This window comes from Festucalex cinctus, chromosome 14 (assembly GCF_051991245.1).
Source record: "Festucalex cinctus isolate MCC-2025b chromosome 14, RoL_Fcin_1.0, whole genome shotgun sequence".
NCBI lineage: Eukaryota > Metazoa > Chordata > Actinopteri > Syngnathiformes > Syngnathidae > Festucalex > Festucalex cinctus.
In genome coordinates, this window is record NC_135424.1 from 6,904,377 (window position 1) to 6,918,793 (window position 14,417).

A 14,417-nucleotide genomic window follows, 5' to 3' on the forward strand; every position below is an offset into this window, starting at 1 on the left:
TCATTTCTGGCAAAAGAAAGTTTCGAAAATGTTGTCAAATCACTTTTCTTGGTATGGTTGGTTGGTATGCCGAATTTATGTTGTCAACAATAACTTACAATGCATTAATCTGCAAACATTCTTTAATTATAGAAACAGCATAAAAACAAATGAGTTCAGTTCGGCAAATAACACCACCTACACAAGATGTGTAAAATTACAATCGTGAAAAACACCGCAACTCCAAATTTTATGAAATTGTATCCATCCCATGCTGCATATTCTTATCCCAAAGTTTTTATTTCTCAGTGTGTCAAATTGTTCTTGGTAAATAAACACAATTTGGAGATAAGTGCTTTCTTGACACTGTGTTGTAGTACGTTTGACAATCCAAACAACGAGGGAGCAGGTGTGAACAGGAAACGTAAACAAGCAAAAAAGGAGAACAGTTCGTTCATTTGCACGGTGAGCTTTGGTGCAGAAGTTATTTACCGTAGCTGCGAGTTCTTCAGTACTGCGTAGGCACCACCAAGCCAAAAATGATGCCAGCGTTACCTTGCAAATTGGCCGTTTAATAACAACAAATCCTGCACGTTGCTATTATATCACCATCATTGTATGATCACTTGATATTTATGTGCTTTTAAGAGCAAAACCAGATCAGTGTCTACTGGTTTCTGAGGTGTTTGGCACACATACAAGCAAATACAATTCTTCAAAGTATGGCTCTGCAGAGGTATGAGAACATACAATGTTAAAAACTAACAAAAAAAAAATGAATGACACACCAATCCTATAGCAGTTCATGCGGCCTATTGAATATTTGTATTACAGCAGTGTACGTCACACAAACTGCCATAAAACTTAACAAGCAGCTTTAATTAAACCTGATCATTGATAAGCCTTAAAAATGAGCCTTACTGTAAATGACTTTCCCAGCAAGACATAACCTGAATGTTGGTGTAGTTGCTAAACATATACAATCCACAGCTGCAATATTAAATCTCTTCTTTTTTCTTTTTTTTTTAATATGTGTCCTTGCTAGGTCTAATCCAATAGTCCTTGAAATATAAATCTAAAATGAACATAACACAAACGATCCCTCTGCCAAATTTTGCCTCACACCATCGCATATTTTTGAATATATGAGGCACCCCCCTCTTTTTTTTTTTAATACCACAATATTGTTCATCATATAAATTACTGCACTTAGATTTATTACTGCGCCAGCCTTCACTCCCACAAAGCTGCAATCATTTTTTTTTTTTTAAATGTTGAAAATATGCAGCTCACGTGAATTCATTTGTTCCTAACGTACTTCAGGGGTAGTGGTATTTAATACTGATTAATAATCTTAAAAAAAAAATAAGACATTTTCACAATCATGTTATTGACTAAATGTATTTATTGTGGTGGAGCTGGAGGTTGTGTTGACGTGATGAATTGTTGTGCCATTTCATAGGAGAATTTTGCAGGATTTTGTACAAAACAAAAAGTTAAAAAAAATTGCTGTCCAATGAAAAACTCAATTTTGTGGAGTTTTATTTCATTTTTCCAAACATTTCTTCAAAATCAAAATTAGTTAAGAAACTAGCCATTTGCTGTACAATTAAACACGTGTGTTTACAAATTTGTTTTGTACTTTTTTTTAAAATTGTTTTAAGTGGAAAATAAAATATTTTTCAATCCTTTAAAAAAGAAAAGTATAACAACAATTTGCTGTCCAGTTAAACATGTGTAACTGTTTACCTTTATTATTATTATTACATTCGAATTTACACATGCTTTTTATTTTCATCAATTTTATATTAAATTTAAAAATTGCTATTGAGAGATAATTACAGAATTTCGTTTTGTAAAGATAAAATTTGTCAACATAAGCATTTTAAGATGACAATTTTGTTTTTGTTTCATTGGTGGTAAGTAACAAAGCTACTTCTTTACCGTACAGCTTTTCTGGATGACTTTTTACTTTTACTCCCTACATCGGAAGACGACAATGTATTTTTTTTTAAGTCATAAATAGAGAGAGGGAAAGTCAGTTGATTGGTCGAGAGCTTATGGTCTTATATGTTGGGGGGGTTGATGGCAGCAAAATGAAGGAACATAAAGCAGGCAACATAATGGGAATGCAGATAATTCCTACCCATCCAGTTCTGAACATACCAAGTGCTTATTTTTAGTACAATATCCTACTAAGCCCAGACAGTAGTGGAGGATTTGATCCGGTCCACCATACAATTCTAACATATCTTGCCAGCATATATCATCACATTTTTTTCCATACATTTAGCATGTTCATTGAGCTCATAGTGTTACTGAATGTCATCATCAGGTTGCCACAGAGTACTGGAAAAGTCACTGAAAGGCATAGTAGATGTTTTTTTTTTTTTAACAATTTATTTTTAAGCTAAGCTAAGGGAGCTAACACAACACCGGAGAGACACACTTAGCGTGGACTTGGCATTAAAAGTGAGTTTTTTTAACTCAAAGACTTGTTAGCCTCTATCAAGCAGACTCTAATAACCCGCCATCGGATGCATGGGTGGCTGAGGAAATACTAGTTAGACTTCAACAACTGCAACTCCCTAACACGCAGTGGGAAATTGTCAGGTCAACTTCATCCCTCACAATTTATGTCTATGTTGTAAAATGGCGGCTTTGTAAAAGCGGTCTACTGACTCCTTCACTAGTGGTTTGTCACTGAGATTCATCCACTTCACTTTTAAATGAGATCATCTGAAAACACCGACTAACATAAATAACTAAGACAAAACAAAATACACGCGTTAAAAATAAAAACCTGTTGTTCAAGTAGCGTCAACTCCCATGAGATCGGCAAAGACGATGGCACTCTGAGAAGCACGACGGTTTCAAGATAGCCGCTTATTGCCATGCAGCAACTCAGTCCAAAAGTCAAGACGGCGCAATTTCAATGGTCGGCCTCCTCGTTGGGATCTTCGTATCGTCCCGTGATCATGGTTTTGAGCAAAGGTCCCACCTGAAGAGAAATACACAACAAAAAGGATACATCAAAACTCGGAAAATCTCAATTTAGTTGTGATGGTCTTCTTCTGTATGCCATTATCAAATCTATGTGTATGTATGCATCAAACTGCCCCCTGGTGGGCATGACATGCACAACAGAAGGAGCAGCACAATTGAGCCCATTCAATTATCACCAATGCCCAACTGTCTAATTCTTTACATTCTATTGAATTATGTTATGTATGATTTTATAAAGGGCAACACTGTATAGTGCTATTTTTCTAAATAACAAAGAATAATAATTGATTCATATGGTACAGTATTATGAAAAGAACATATCACTTAAATTGTGGAAAACAAAAGCATGTCCTTTAAGAATGTGACGTTGGTGAGCCATAAATATAAGCAGAAAGTGGGTTGCTGGTCGGGTCGCTCGTGCCGCCGGGATTTTCACGCAACCGGTGACCCAAATGCAGGACTGATTCGAAATGTGGGATCTGCGACACGGCCATAACGGAAGAAGCAAAAGCGTGTTTACTTGTCGAGGGTCGCCAAGCGCTTCTCCCAGCATCTTCTCGATGTTCCTCATGATGGCCACCTTTTGGTGAGCTCGCAGCGGGTATTCTATCCTCTTGGGTGTGGGCGCCCCCTGAACACAGACGTTGGGATCATGACAATTTCGCAGAAAGACCATTTAAAAATAATTTAGGCAAATTATGTTATTAGGTTAATGATTTTGTTTTGTTGTTTTTTTTTACACAAATGGCAGCACAGATTTAACAATACTTAAGGGATAGATTTTTTATCTTCTGCAAAGAACGACTAATATTACTGCACCTTACTGAGGAATGACCGTCCTCATGTATAACTATATCTTATACTGCACCCTGGTGGCCAAGGCGTTCTCTAATTATGTCATTACTGTATGTTTTTATAAAGTACATAAGGTATACAGTATTTAATTAAATTCCTATCTCAAGGCACCACTATAATTAAAACTGTTGAAAATGCATACTTTGTACCAGAAGTTGACTGTGATTGTCACACCACCGCTCAGCAGTGATTCTATGTGATGCCACCTGGCAGAAAAATGAAAAAAAAAATACATATAACAAAACTATTCAAAATGAACAAATCTATGTTTGCACACGTAAAATCTACTTCTTACCAATACATGGGGATGTAGAGCACGTCTCCTGGGCCCACGACAGCCTCATAGCCAACAACATTTTTAAAATTGGGGAACCTATTATAGTCGGGGTTGTCAAAATCAACCTAGAAATGACAACAACAAAAAACAACAAAAAAAAAAACACTGAGCAATATGATATACCGGTACTGTAGTATTAATCTGAGTGTTACAGTACATCACATAACTCTTCCTGGGACATCAATTAAGAAATGACACTTTGCTACAATGAAGTCAGATTACAGCATGTTTAGCAGTGTCAATTTATTCTCCCCTGGCAACAAAAGTGAGTACACCCCTAAGTGAAAATTTTAAATTGTGCCCAAAGTTGTCTGCCTGTTTCAGAGCAGACCATATGGGTTGTTTATTGCCTTGCGTTATGAATAAAAGCCTGAACTATGGAATTTTAGTTGTTATAATCATCACTTACTTGACTCTGTCTATCACAGGGATGATGTACAGGGTAAGGATACAGACACTCAAACTGGTCTGGAGAGAAGAGGGTGCATCTCTTGTGGCCTTTGATTTGTGCAAAGAAGTTCTGTTGCTCGTCGTAATGCGCCGGCGTCACGTTACCTGAGCGTGGAGAAAATTATGTCAGTAATAGTACATTATCATGAAGAAGAAGGAATCGCGTGTGAGGACTCGCGTACCCTCAATGCCTATGAGCAGGAGGTTGGATGTCAGCTGACCCCAGTTCCTTTTGGCCTGCTGCTTGTTGATCCAGTTCCAGTTGAAACCGAGGAAGTCCACCACTATTTTCTTTCCGACCGTGTCGTTGAGTGTCTGCTGGAGGTACACCCTGAGCAACGAAATCGTACGTAAAGAAAACGTAATGAAATAGAAACATTGCTACATGTGATCAGATAATAATAGTAAGGGTTACATTCCATTCCATGTCAAATCAATTTGTTCCCTATTTCAAATCATCTTTCTCCAATGAAACGAATGGAAATGCCATTAATGTGCTCTGAAAATAAATTGCATTCTCTACTGTTGTAAGAACGTAAAGAATTTGTCAGTTTTTTTTACCGCTCCTCCCCTCCCATTTGCTGCACTTGCTGCATCCTCTCCACAAACTCAGAGAATTTCATCTCAAGTCGTCGGGACTTGGGGACAAAGTTCTCCACGTTGGCCATTTTCTTCTCGTCGTAATAGAGGAACTTGTGGTTTTCCGCGATGTAGACGGAGAAGTCGCCGTTGCCGATGTTCTCTTGCAAATACGTGATGTCCCATTTGAGAGCGGGATACACAAGGTTTGTGTCTGTTAAAACCACCGGCTCCTGCAAAATACAAACAGTGCATGCATACTGTGTTTGTGCTATTCACCTTATCACAAGACCACTACTCATGATGATGTAGAAGACATTTCCTAGACTTTGAAAATTCTCTCTCGGCCAAGTACACGCAACATTTATTAATTTATTGTTGTGAAACGGCCCTCAAAAACACCAGTGTGATAATTTTTCAAATCCACATATTTTTCTGGGCTTCTGCAAAATGTGATGTAAATTGATGGATTCAAACACATAGACCTTCCATTGGCCAGGTCACTTCTGATGCCCATTACATTTTTTTTTTTCCCCCAACTACTAATACCTCTTAACTGTGCTACATTCTTTACTATGTATGTACTGTATTTTAACAACTCGTGAAGTGTTAGATATTCTCTACTTACAATTTGCTTTTTGTTTTGTTATATGATGCAGCTTTTGGTCCCAATTAAGTGTTCCAATTTAAATTAAAAAAAAAGGAGAAAAATAATTCAGATCTTCCTTATATAGTTGTATAGTCCTGTGTTTAGAAAGCTATCAAATAAAACCAGCCTTCTGTAAAAAGGCTCAAGATAAAGTTACAAGAGTTTGAAACTCAGATTTACAACAACAACAAGACACCAAATTGATGGCCCCGTTGTCTTTTTATTCAGTTAACCAGAAATGGGTGCATTTTCACTGCTTTTAAAGAGTCGTCACTTTCTTAATATTCATCACATGAAAACGATACTAAGATTTTTCTGAATACATCGGTTGCATGTTTTATTTATTTATTTATTTTAATATATACCTTAACATCTCCTGGCAATGATTTCGCAGCACTGCTTGCTTTAGGTTCAGAACAAACTCATACACACTGCGAACTGAGTTATGATGTTTTGACATGTGAAAAACATCCCGACATAGAAACAGCAGCGTCTCCATGGAGCGAGGCAAGAGTGCCATTGGACACCACTGGACAAAATTGGAGACTGGTGGCGACGTGGGCTACGTGACTACACGAACGTACAGCCGAGGCGCGCCCCCGACGCCGCTTGGAGGAAGCGCGCACACCGCGTGAAAACATATACAGTACTGTGGCAATGTATGTTCTGATAACGAGCGCACGTCCGCGCGACGTTTAACTAAATTACGGCTTGGCTTGTGATATGACTGTACACGCTTTTATTATAGATACACACTGACACACAGTAAACATTCCAGAACTGGGGCTTCAATGAATGGAACGTTACTTCACCTGCTTTATCACTGAGTAAGTCCCATTCCATTCGAAACGGTGACTCGATAAGGGAGCCGAGAAAAGTGAATTTATTGATTTGTCGCTGTTTTGGTGGCTACAATGTGTTTAATTGTTGAATGTACAGTACAGTATTGCACCAACACAAGCTATTGTTTGTAGTTGAGAGAGGCCTGGCACTGTGTCGTGACGACTCCATTTTAAGCTAGCAAGAACAACATAAACGTACAGATTTGTTCATTTTCGGCACCGCTTACCCTCACAGTAAATTACGTTTGCTTTTGTAGAAATATATATATACGTCGTGACAGTTAAATTTATTAATTACTTCATTGTGGAGTTTCCTATATATATGGCACATTTATCAGGTTTTTGTTAACGAGACCAACACAAATCATTTCAGAACTTTTTTTTTTTTTATTAATATATATAAATATATGTATATCTTCAGACATACACTAGAAATGTAAGCAAATTGAAAAAAAAAGTGAACTTTATTTGAAATTAATCCAGTGGTCTCAAACAGGGTGTGTCTGGGTCACAACAAATATAATATAATATATATTTAAAAAAAAGGGATTCAACTAATCCAAGTACAACTAATCAAAATATCCAATTGTCTCCATCTTTATTAATAACAATTCCAAACAATAGCAATTCTTCGCAACGTGAACAAGATTGGCAACCCAATCTTTGCATACACCTCAACATGTTTAGTTATGACGTCTGATTTTTTATTTATTTTTTAAACCGAACTTTCTCTGTTTCAACATTCAACATGCCATTTCTTGTTTTTCTTGAAATTGGCTGTTGCTGCCGCCAACCTTTCTACTCACTGCAGAGTTTTGAAAAAGGCTGGGTAACAAAACAGGATATCTTTTTCTTCGACTTGCCCCTTCAGAATGACGTTTATCCTAAGGATGTCATGAGCTTGAGTTATGGTAACCCATAAGGATTTAAGAAAGAATAAATACATAGATAAATGCCCAGGGCAACACTGCAAATTAGGTGGGGGCTGAACTAACATTAAAATTTTAATGTCGAATAGAGGGCTGCAAAATATTATCCTGTGGGTCTCAAATGGCCCCCAAGCCACAAGTTTGAGACCCCTGGTTTAATCATAGGGTAGTTAAAAGTGGCAGGACCGTTTGTGTAATGAACATGATCTTGAACGTGATTGATAATTCTGAAGACAGCCACATCTCCAGTTGTAAGAGGGTATACACAATTTTTGTTGTTGTAACCAACTCAACGCAGAAAAACTATCCCAATTCAAGATACGTATAGCTGCTCAATCTGTATGTCCTCATCAATCTAATCAATGAGATGGCAGGTTTATACACAACCTGGGGCTAATGGTGATATGGTCATTTGGGTCAGTTTAAGTTTTATCTGCTACGACCGTGACTCCTTTGATTGTGATGAAGCCGTTGGCGTGAGAAACAAGCCTTTGCAGGTCAGGCTGCAACTGACTTGGATGTGATCTCGTCTGACACCATTCAGATCAATTTTTACAGCTTTTGTAATGGTGAGCCATTACTTCTTATACATTAATATAACTAAGTACAACTCTGCCACCATTAAAGTGCTATAGTAATATTTATACAAATAATGCAAAATGAGAATTATAATACTGAGATATACAAGTGCATATGAATGAATTATGATAAATTAATGCACAGCGCATGCAAAAGTTGCTAATATGCACACCGTATGTATTTATGCATATTTGCACACTGAATCATATTTAGAAAAAAAATGCGAGAGGCACGAATATGTAAAAATAATAAAACCGTATAATATAGATGATTGGCGTAATCGTGCATGCTTCTTACCTCGTTGTTTATGAGCATCTCGGCTCTGGGGTCGGTGTGCGACAGCCTGGGGATGGGCTTGGTGGTGAACGTGTACCTCCGCAGCTGAGAGTCGTCCCAGGCCGGCTCGGGGATGCCAGTGAAACCGGCGGTGGCGCCTTCGCTCGCCGTCGGCGTCTCAGATTCTACGACGGTCGCCGCTGCCATGGTCGTCGGTGGGGTCGGACCTGCGTGCGCCGATTCAGCAGTTTACGTCCCGCCCGGTCCCGTCCGTCGACTTCGCCACCAAATTGGAGGCTTTTGTTCTCCAGTCGCTTCACCGCGAAGTTACTGCAGTCCACCTTGGGGTTAATATGTACCTTTCTGTTCAGTGATTATTCCTCAAATGATACTGAAACATCGCCGGGTGGGAGACACTTGTCTCCGGCTGTGTGTTGTGTACTGGACTGAATGGGTGTTACTGTTTACAGTCACACCGTGTTGACATCCGGAAAACAAACGAGACTAACTGCAAACTATGTAGCGGAGATCCATGAAAAATGAAAGAGCGACACCTGGTGCAGTGGCGAGATAATGACACACGCAGCAAACTACCTTTTTTTTCCCACTCGGCAAACTATCTGGACAGAAAAACAACACAAATGTGACATAAATTAAATATTATAACAGATTAAAGTAAATAAAATGCTTAATATGAAAAAATTTAATTATATTGTGGTCTTCTCACTCACCTTACACATAAATACTGCCTGTAAATGCTTTTAAGAAATAACTATTAATGTAGATCTCCAGTGTAAATTAGACATATTTGCAAATATAATAAATAAATGGAATTTCAACTTCATAGATCATTAGGTTTAATTAAAGTATATCTACATATATCAATACAAAAAAGCGTTTTTCATTTATTTTGATTGTTTTATCTAATTAAAATAAAATGGCTTCCATGATATCACTCTGGATGTATGACTATTGTCTAGGAGACATGAAAGTGTTAGAGCATTCTCTGAGTACTTTTGATTGCACAATATTTTTATTTTATTTTATATTATAGTGTATATAAGTATTAAACAGTAAAGCATAAAGCTCAGTCCATAACAATTGGGAGCCAGAACATTGATAAAGTGTTTTATCGATGTTTATTTTCCTATTTTTTTTTCATAATGAATATTCTGAAGATACCCCCCAACGAAGTTCGATAGAAACGAGTACCAATGATAGAATTTAATTGTTTTCCTTAACTTTAATTTAAAATATTGTTTAAGACGTTTCTAAACACTAGAGGGTGCTGTTGCCTCTACCTTTCTTATTGATATTGTTACCAACCAAGTGGCACAATTTAACTGAACAGAATAATACCACTTGATTGAAGTGGGCCAAAATTTTCTCACTAAAAATGCTAAAATAGCTAAAACGTGTTCACCGTAAATTATGGTAGACAGGACATTCTTCTATATCAACCACCATGTCTTTTTTCTGCTTTGTTGTCATCTGGGGAAGTTGAAAAAAGTCACAAGCCTTTAAAAAAAAAATAAATAAATAAATAAATAAAGACCTTTTCACACTGCTCTTAGTTTTTTATCATGTTGCGTAGCCCCGATGGATTGGCAAACTTGCCTATAATAGGAACTTGCTTACAGAGCAGCCAACCAGGAAGTAACACAAAGCCTTTTCCCACTGGTTGGTCTTGCATTGCAATCTGAAATCACTCCGCCAGACGCTCTTATATTGGACAAGCCTTTGTAATATCTTTGTGATAGCGCTCTCAAACATTGTTCGAGGCATTCTGTCCTTGTATCCATCCATCCATCCATCCATCCATCCATCCATCCATCCATCCATCCATCCATCCATCCATCCATCCAGCCATCCAGCCAGCCAGCCAGCCAGCCAGCCATCCATCCATCCATTTTCTTGACTGCTTATTCCTCACGAGGGTCGTGGGGAGTGCTGGAGCCTATCCCAGCTAGCTTTTGGGCAGTAGGCGTCTTATTTTGACTAAACATAAAGATAATCTATCTGATTTTATGGAGGGCTGTAGAAAATCTGACAGTATTTTGCTGTTGAGAGTCTTATCAATCATCGATCATCAAAAGTGTTGAAGGTCCATTAGTTGTCGATTAATTGTTTACTATTTGTACTTTACTTCCTACTGCTGATGTACAGTATACACGTACAGTATGTCAGTGTTATGGTGATACATTAAACATCTACTGTTTTCAGTGCCTTGAGTTTGCCAAACATGGCCAAGAGGGCTATTTGACTTTTGATCCCAAGCTCCCAAAACATCCCCAAAGCAAGACAAATGAACACATTCCTGAAAGTGAAGCACCTTGTTTTCCTCCTGACTTGATCTGCATTCACCTCCGCCCCGCAGGGAACCTCAACTACCGCTTCGGGCTCCCCGGTGGGTTCCCATGCTCTTGTGTTTCCTGTGCACATCAGTGGGATGAGCTGAGCTTGATCCCTCTGATGCTCCTCTCCTTCCCCATTCTTGTGAGGATGAGCAGGGAGATTGACCACCCCGGTGAGCCCCCCGCCATCCTCCCCTACCCTGTAGAAGCTTGTGTCTCAATCCTGACTGATAATGCACCGCTGTTGTCTCCTCTCTATCCGCTGTTCTTTTTTATTTTTTTAATTTCAACTGCATGGATGGAAGTTGAACGCAGTCAGACAGGTATTCGAGAAATTCGTGACACGGATTCCACAGATATTCGGGTAATGTGAGCACATGATAGTGCGTCCTGCGTTCTCCCTTCGCTTCCTCATTTATGTTGGCTTTCTCTCACATTCATATTGACCCTCGCCCCTCTCGGTGTTGTAGGTCCAGAACCCCTAAGCCTTAAATCCTATTAGTAAGGGATTCTCTCAAGCATTCGAAGTTGTTGGTTTTTTTTTCTTTTCTTTTCTATTCCACTTTGTTTGCTACCTAAAAAGAATCAACCATCTTTGTGTGTTATTTGGCATAAAAACTGGACTAATTCATGCCAACATTTTGAATAGGCCTGTTAGCTGTTACATTTATGAAGGATATACAGTATGGCACATTGGGTCTGTCTTGTGTAAAAAAAAAGGAAAAAAAAAGTAAACTTTTGCCTCAACATAAAAGAGAATCTTACCAATCTTGAACGACTGTTGCTAAAATGCTAACAGTTGGAAGGCTAAGCCGAAATATAGCAACATAGCATACAAAATACTAAGGGTGTCACGATTTCGATTTTTTATCGAAATCGATCGAAATTACGTCACGATTTCGAGCATCGAAATAGAAGAGAGGACACACGATCCCCCCCCCCCCCCCCACCCCCCCCCCCCCCCCCCCGCGCCCGCCGCCACCGCCGCCACCGCCACCTCCCAGGAAAGCAAATGAGACGCAGCCATTCAGCTACTAGCTAACGGCACTTGTTAGCTGACTTCTCCTGCAGTCATGATGGCAAGCGCGGACAGACACAGCAATGGTGCTTCAAGCCGCTCCCGCTTCTCTCGTCACCAGTTTGGAAACATTTTGCGTTCCCGGTGAGTTATGTCGACAACGTTCACGTTGTCGATAAAAAGACCACAGTTGCAAGATATGCTATGTGCGCGTACTGTACTCGGCCACGGTGTTACGCCCGGCTCGTCAAGGGGAAGGGAAGTAACACAATAACAGAAAATATAGAGTAGATAAACACGGGTCGACTTTAACATCTGAGTAGTTTTAATTGAAATTTCAGGCAGGGGTTTGACAAGGGAGTGAAAGTGGAAGGTGAACAAATAATAACCGCATTTGACAGAACTGACAGAACGGAGGAGAAACAACAATAACCAATAGGGGTATAATACACGGATACACAATAGCGTCGCGCTGGCACAGTCGTCCAATCGGAGTGTCGCGCTGGCACAGTCGTCCAATCGGAGTGTCGCGCTGGCACAGTCCTCCAATCAGAGTGTCGCGCTGGCGCATTCAAACTGAAGTACCATTATACGGGCACCAGCCGACACAAACACACACATACATACTAGGGGAGCGGAGCCGGCGGCGGGACATTTACGCAGGCATCACAAAGATTTAGATTTATCAAATTCAACTAGAAGTGGGAAAACAACGGTCCAACCAACTATTTCATCCTCATTTACAGTGAAACTTCCACACACTTCAGCTCGCGCGAAACGCCAGATCCATAGGTCTATTTATAGCAGCAGACCTGCAGCCTTGGAAAACGCTGGATTCAAACATTTAATTAGTGTACTTGAACCACGCTACAGTATGCCCAGCAACTGTAAATGTTGGGATATAGTTTGTTCAGGCTGTATTTGTTCCATGACTTTGGATACAATATATTTTTTGTTGTTGTTGCACATTGCACATTATTTTAAGAGGAACGCACAGCACACTGTTGTAACCAAAAACAGTCAATAGATGGCAGGCACCCACTGTGACTTTTTGTTTTTGTTTTTTTATTTTTTATTTTACACTTCAGTAAGAACAAGACGGTTAACTTTATATTGTAAATAAATTCTTTGAATTTGATCATTCCTGCCTAATGTCAATTATCATATATTACATAAATTTACACAAAAATAATATGGAAATTGCATCACCTATATGTAGCCGATCTTTTGAAATAAGATTTACTGTACAATGAATAGAACCAATGATCATAGACTAGCCTTAGCCTACAGAAGCATATGCCTCTGTGTTATAAAGTGGGGGAGCGGAAAAAAAAAAAAAAAAAAAAAATCGAAAAAAAAATCGAATCGTGACCCCAAAATCGAAATTTAAATCGAATCGTGGAGTTGGCGAATCGTGACACCCCTACAAAATACAAAAGAAAACCCACAAAAGCAGACTAACAAAAATGCAACTTTGTATGCAGGTTATTTTGAAAGCGTCAATAAAATGCTAACGTGCTAGCTAAAGTTAACATTTAATGTAGATAACATTTAATGTAGAATCCAGAAAGCGCTAAGGTAGAGCGACAAGGATTTTAAATTATGTTCTGTAGTTGGCTGTATTTTTGAAAGTGATTTACTCAAATGCTAAAAAGCTATGGGGTTTTTTCAAGCTAAATTTTCTTATGCTAACATTTAGCAAGCTAGCAACCTGAATCCAGAAAGCAGTGCCATACAGTGATAAGGATTTTAAATTATGCCCTGTGGTTGAGAATATTTTTGAAAGTGAATAGCTCAAATGCTAACATACTAACTGTTTGTATATGCTAATATTTAGCAAGCTAGTAGTCTGAATCCATAAAGCACTGAGAAAGAGTGATGAAGATGTGCCCTGTGGTCGGTCGGGTACATCTTTGAAAGTTAATAGCTCAAATGCCTGTGTTCGTGAGAAAGAGGCGACTTGAAATCCCGTACTTCCTGCTCACTGTCGTCCATCTCTCCCCGCCACCTTGAGCTGATGTGCATTGGCAAATTGGACATGGCAGGGCCGGCCCATGAACAGGGAACTTCAGACCCCTCGGTCGGAGGTCGCGTTGCCCACTGAGTGGGGGTAAATGTTTGTGTGTCTGAGTCATGATAAACGTAAAGTGCTGCTTGACTTTTTTCACTTGAGGATAAATACATGATAAACGGGAGTAACTTTAAGGAAAATTAGCTTTTTATAGAACCAAGAAAAGTGAGAAAGAATAATACTATTACAAGGCAGCATCATTTTAGGAGAATAAAGTTGTAATGCTACCAGAATAAAAATCTGTATTTAACAACAGAAATAATTTTATTCAACAACCAATTGGCATTTCTTTTTATGTAGCTTTAGCATTTAGCTTGGGGGTAAAAATAATAATAACAATAAACAAAATAATCCAGTGTCCACAGGGCAACATGTCTGGAATGCTGCTTTTCATGAGTGATTCCGCATGGGGCTTGCGGGGGGGTCGGGTGGGGTCATCGGAGGAAGGAGGGGTCTTTTGATTATCATGATTTGCTAAATAAGATGTCAACAA

General features: G+C 39.0%; 2 protein-coding genes across 4 annotated transcripts in view; one reads left to right on the plus strand and one right to left on the minus strand.

Annotated features, from left to right (window-relative positions):
* Window positions 1-104: 104 nt before the first annotated feature.
* hif1an (hypoxia inducible factor 1 subunit alpha inhibitor) lies at window positions 105-8,979 on the minus strand. Of its 2 annotated transcripts, none has more exons than XR_013278586.1 (8): window positions 8,503-8,979; window positions 5,189-5,439; window positions 4,810-4,958; window positions 4,587-4,732; window positions 4,136-4,242; window positions 3,990-4,046; window positions 3,506-3,616; window positions 105-2,980 (listed from the first exon to the last, which is right to left on the minus strand). XR_013278586.1 is itself a non-coding variant. In XM_077496338.1 (8 exons), the coding sequence occupies exons 1-8, from the start codon at window positions 8,686-8,688 to the stop codon at window positions 2,912-2,914; spliced, it is 1,083 nt and encodes a 360-aa protein (XP_077352464.1). In that variant the 5' UTR covers window positions 8,689-8,979; the 3' UTR covers window positions 105-2,911. The 2 variants fall into 2 exon arrangements, 1 of the variants encoding a protein (XP_077352464.1); XM_077496338.1 differs by having other exon boundaries at window positions 3,983-4,046.
* Window positions 6,500-14,417, plus strand: part of cfap36 (cilia and flagella associated protein 36) — a 42,963-nt gene continuing 35,045 nt past the window's right edge. The window contains exons 1-2 of one of the 2 annotated variants that reach the window (XM_077496334.1): window positions 6,500-6,682; window positions 10,859-11,008. The gene's annotated coding sequence lies outside the window, so the exon portion shown is untranslated. The remainder of the gene's footprint in view (window positions 6,683-10,858; window positions 11,009-14,417) is intronic. The other variant, XM_077496332.1, reaches the window with a different exon arrangement.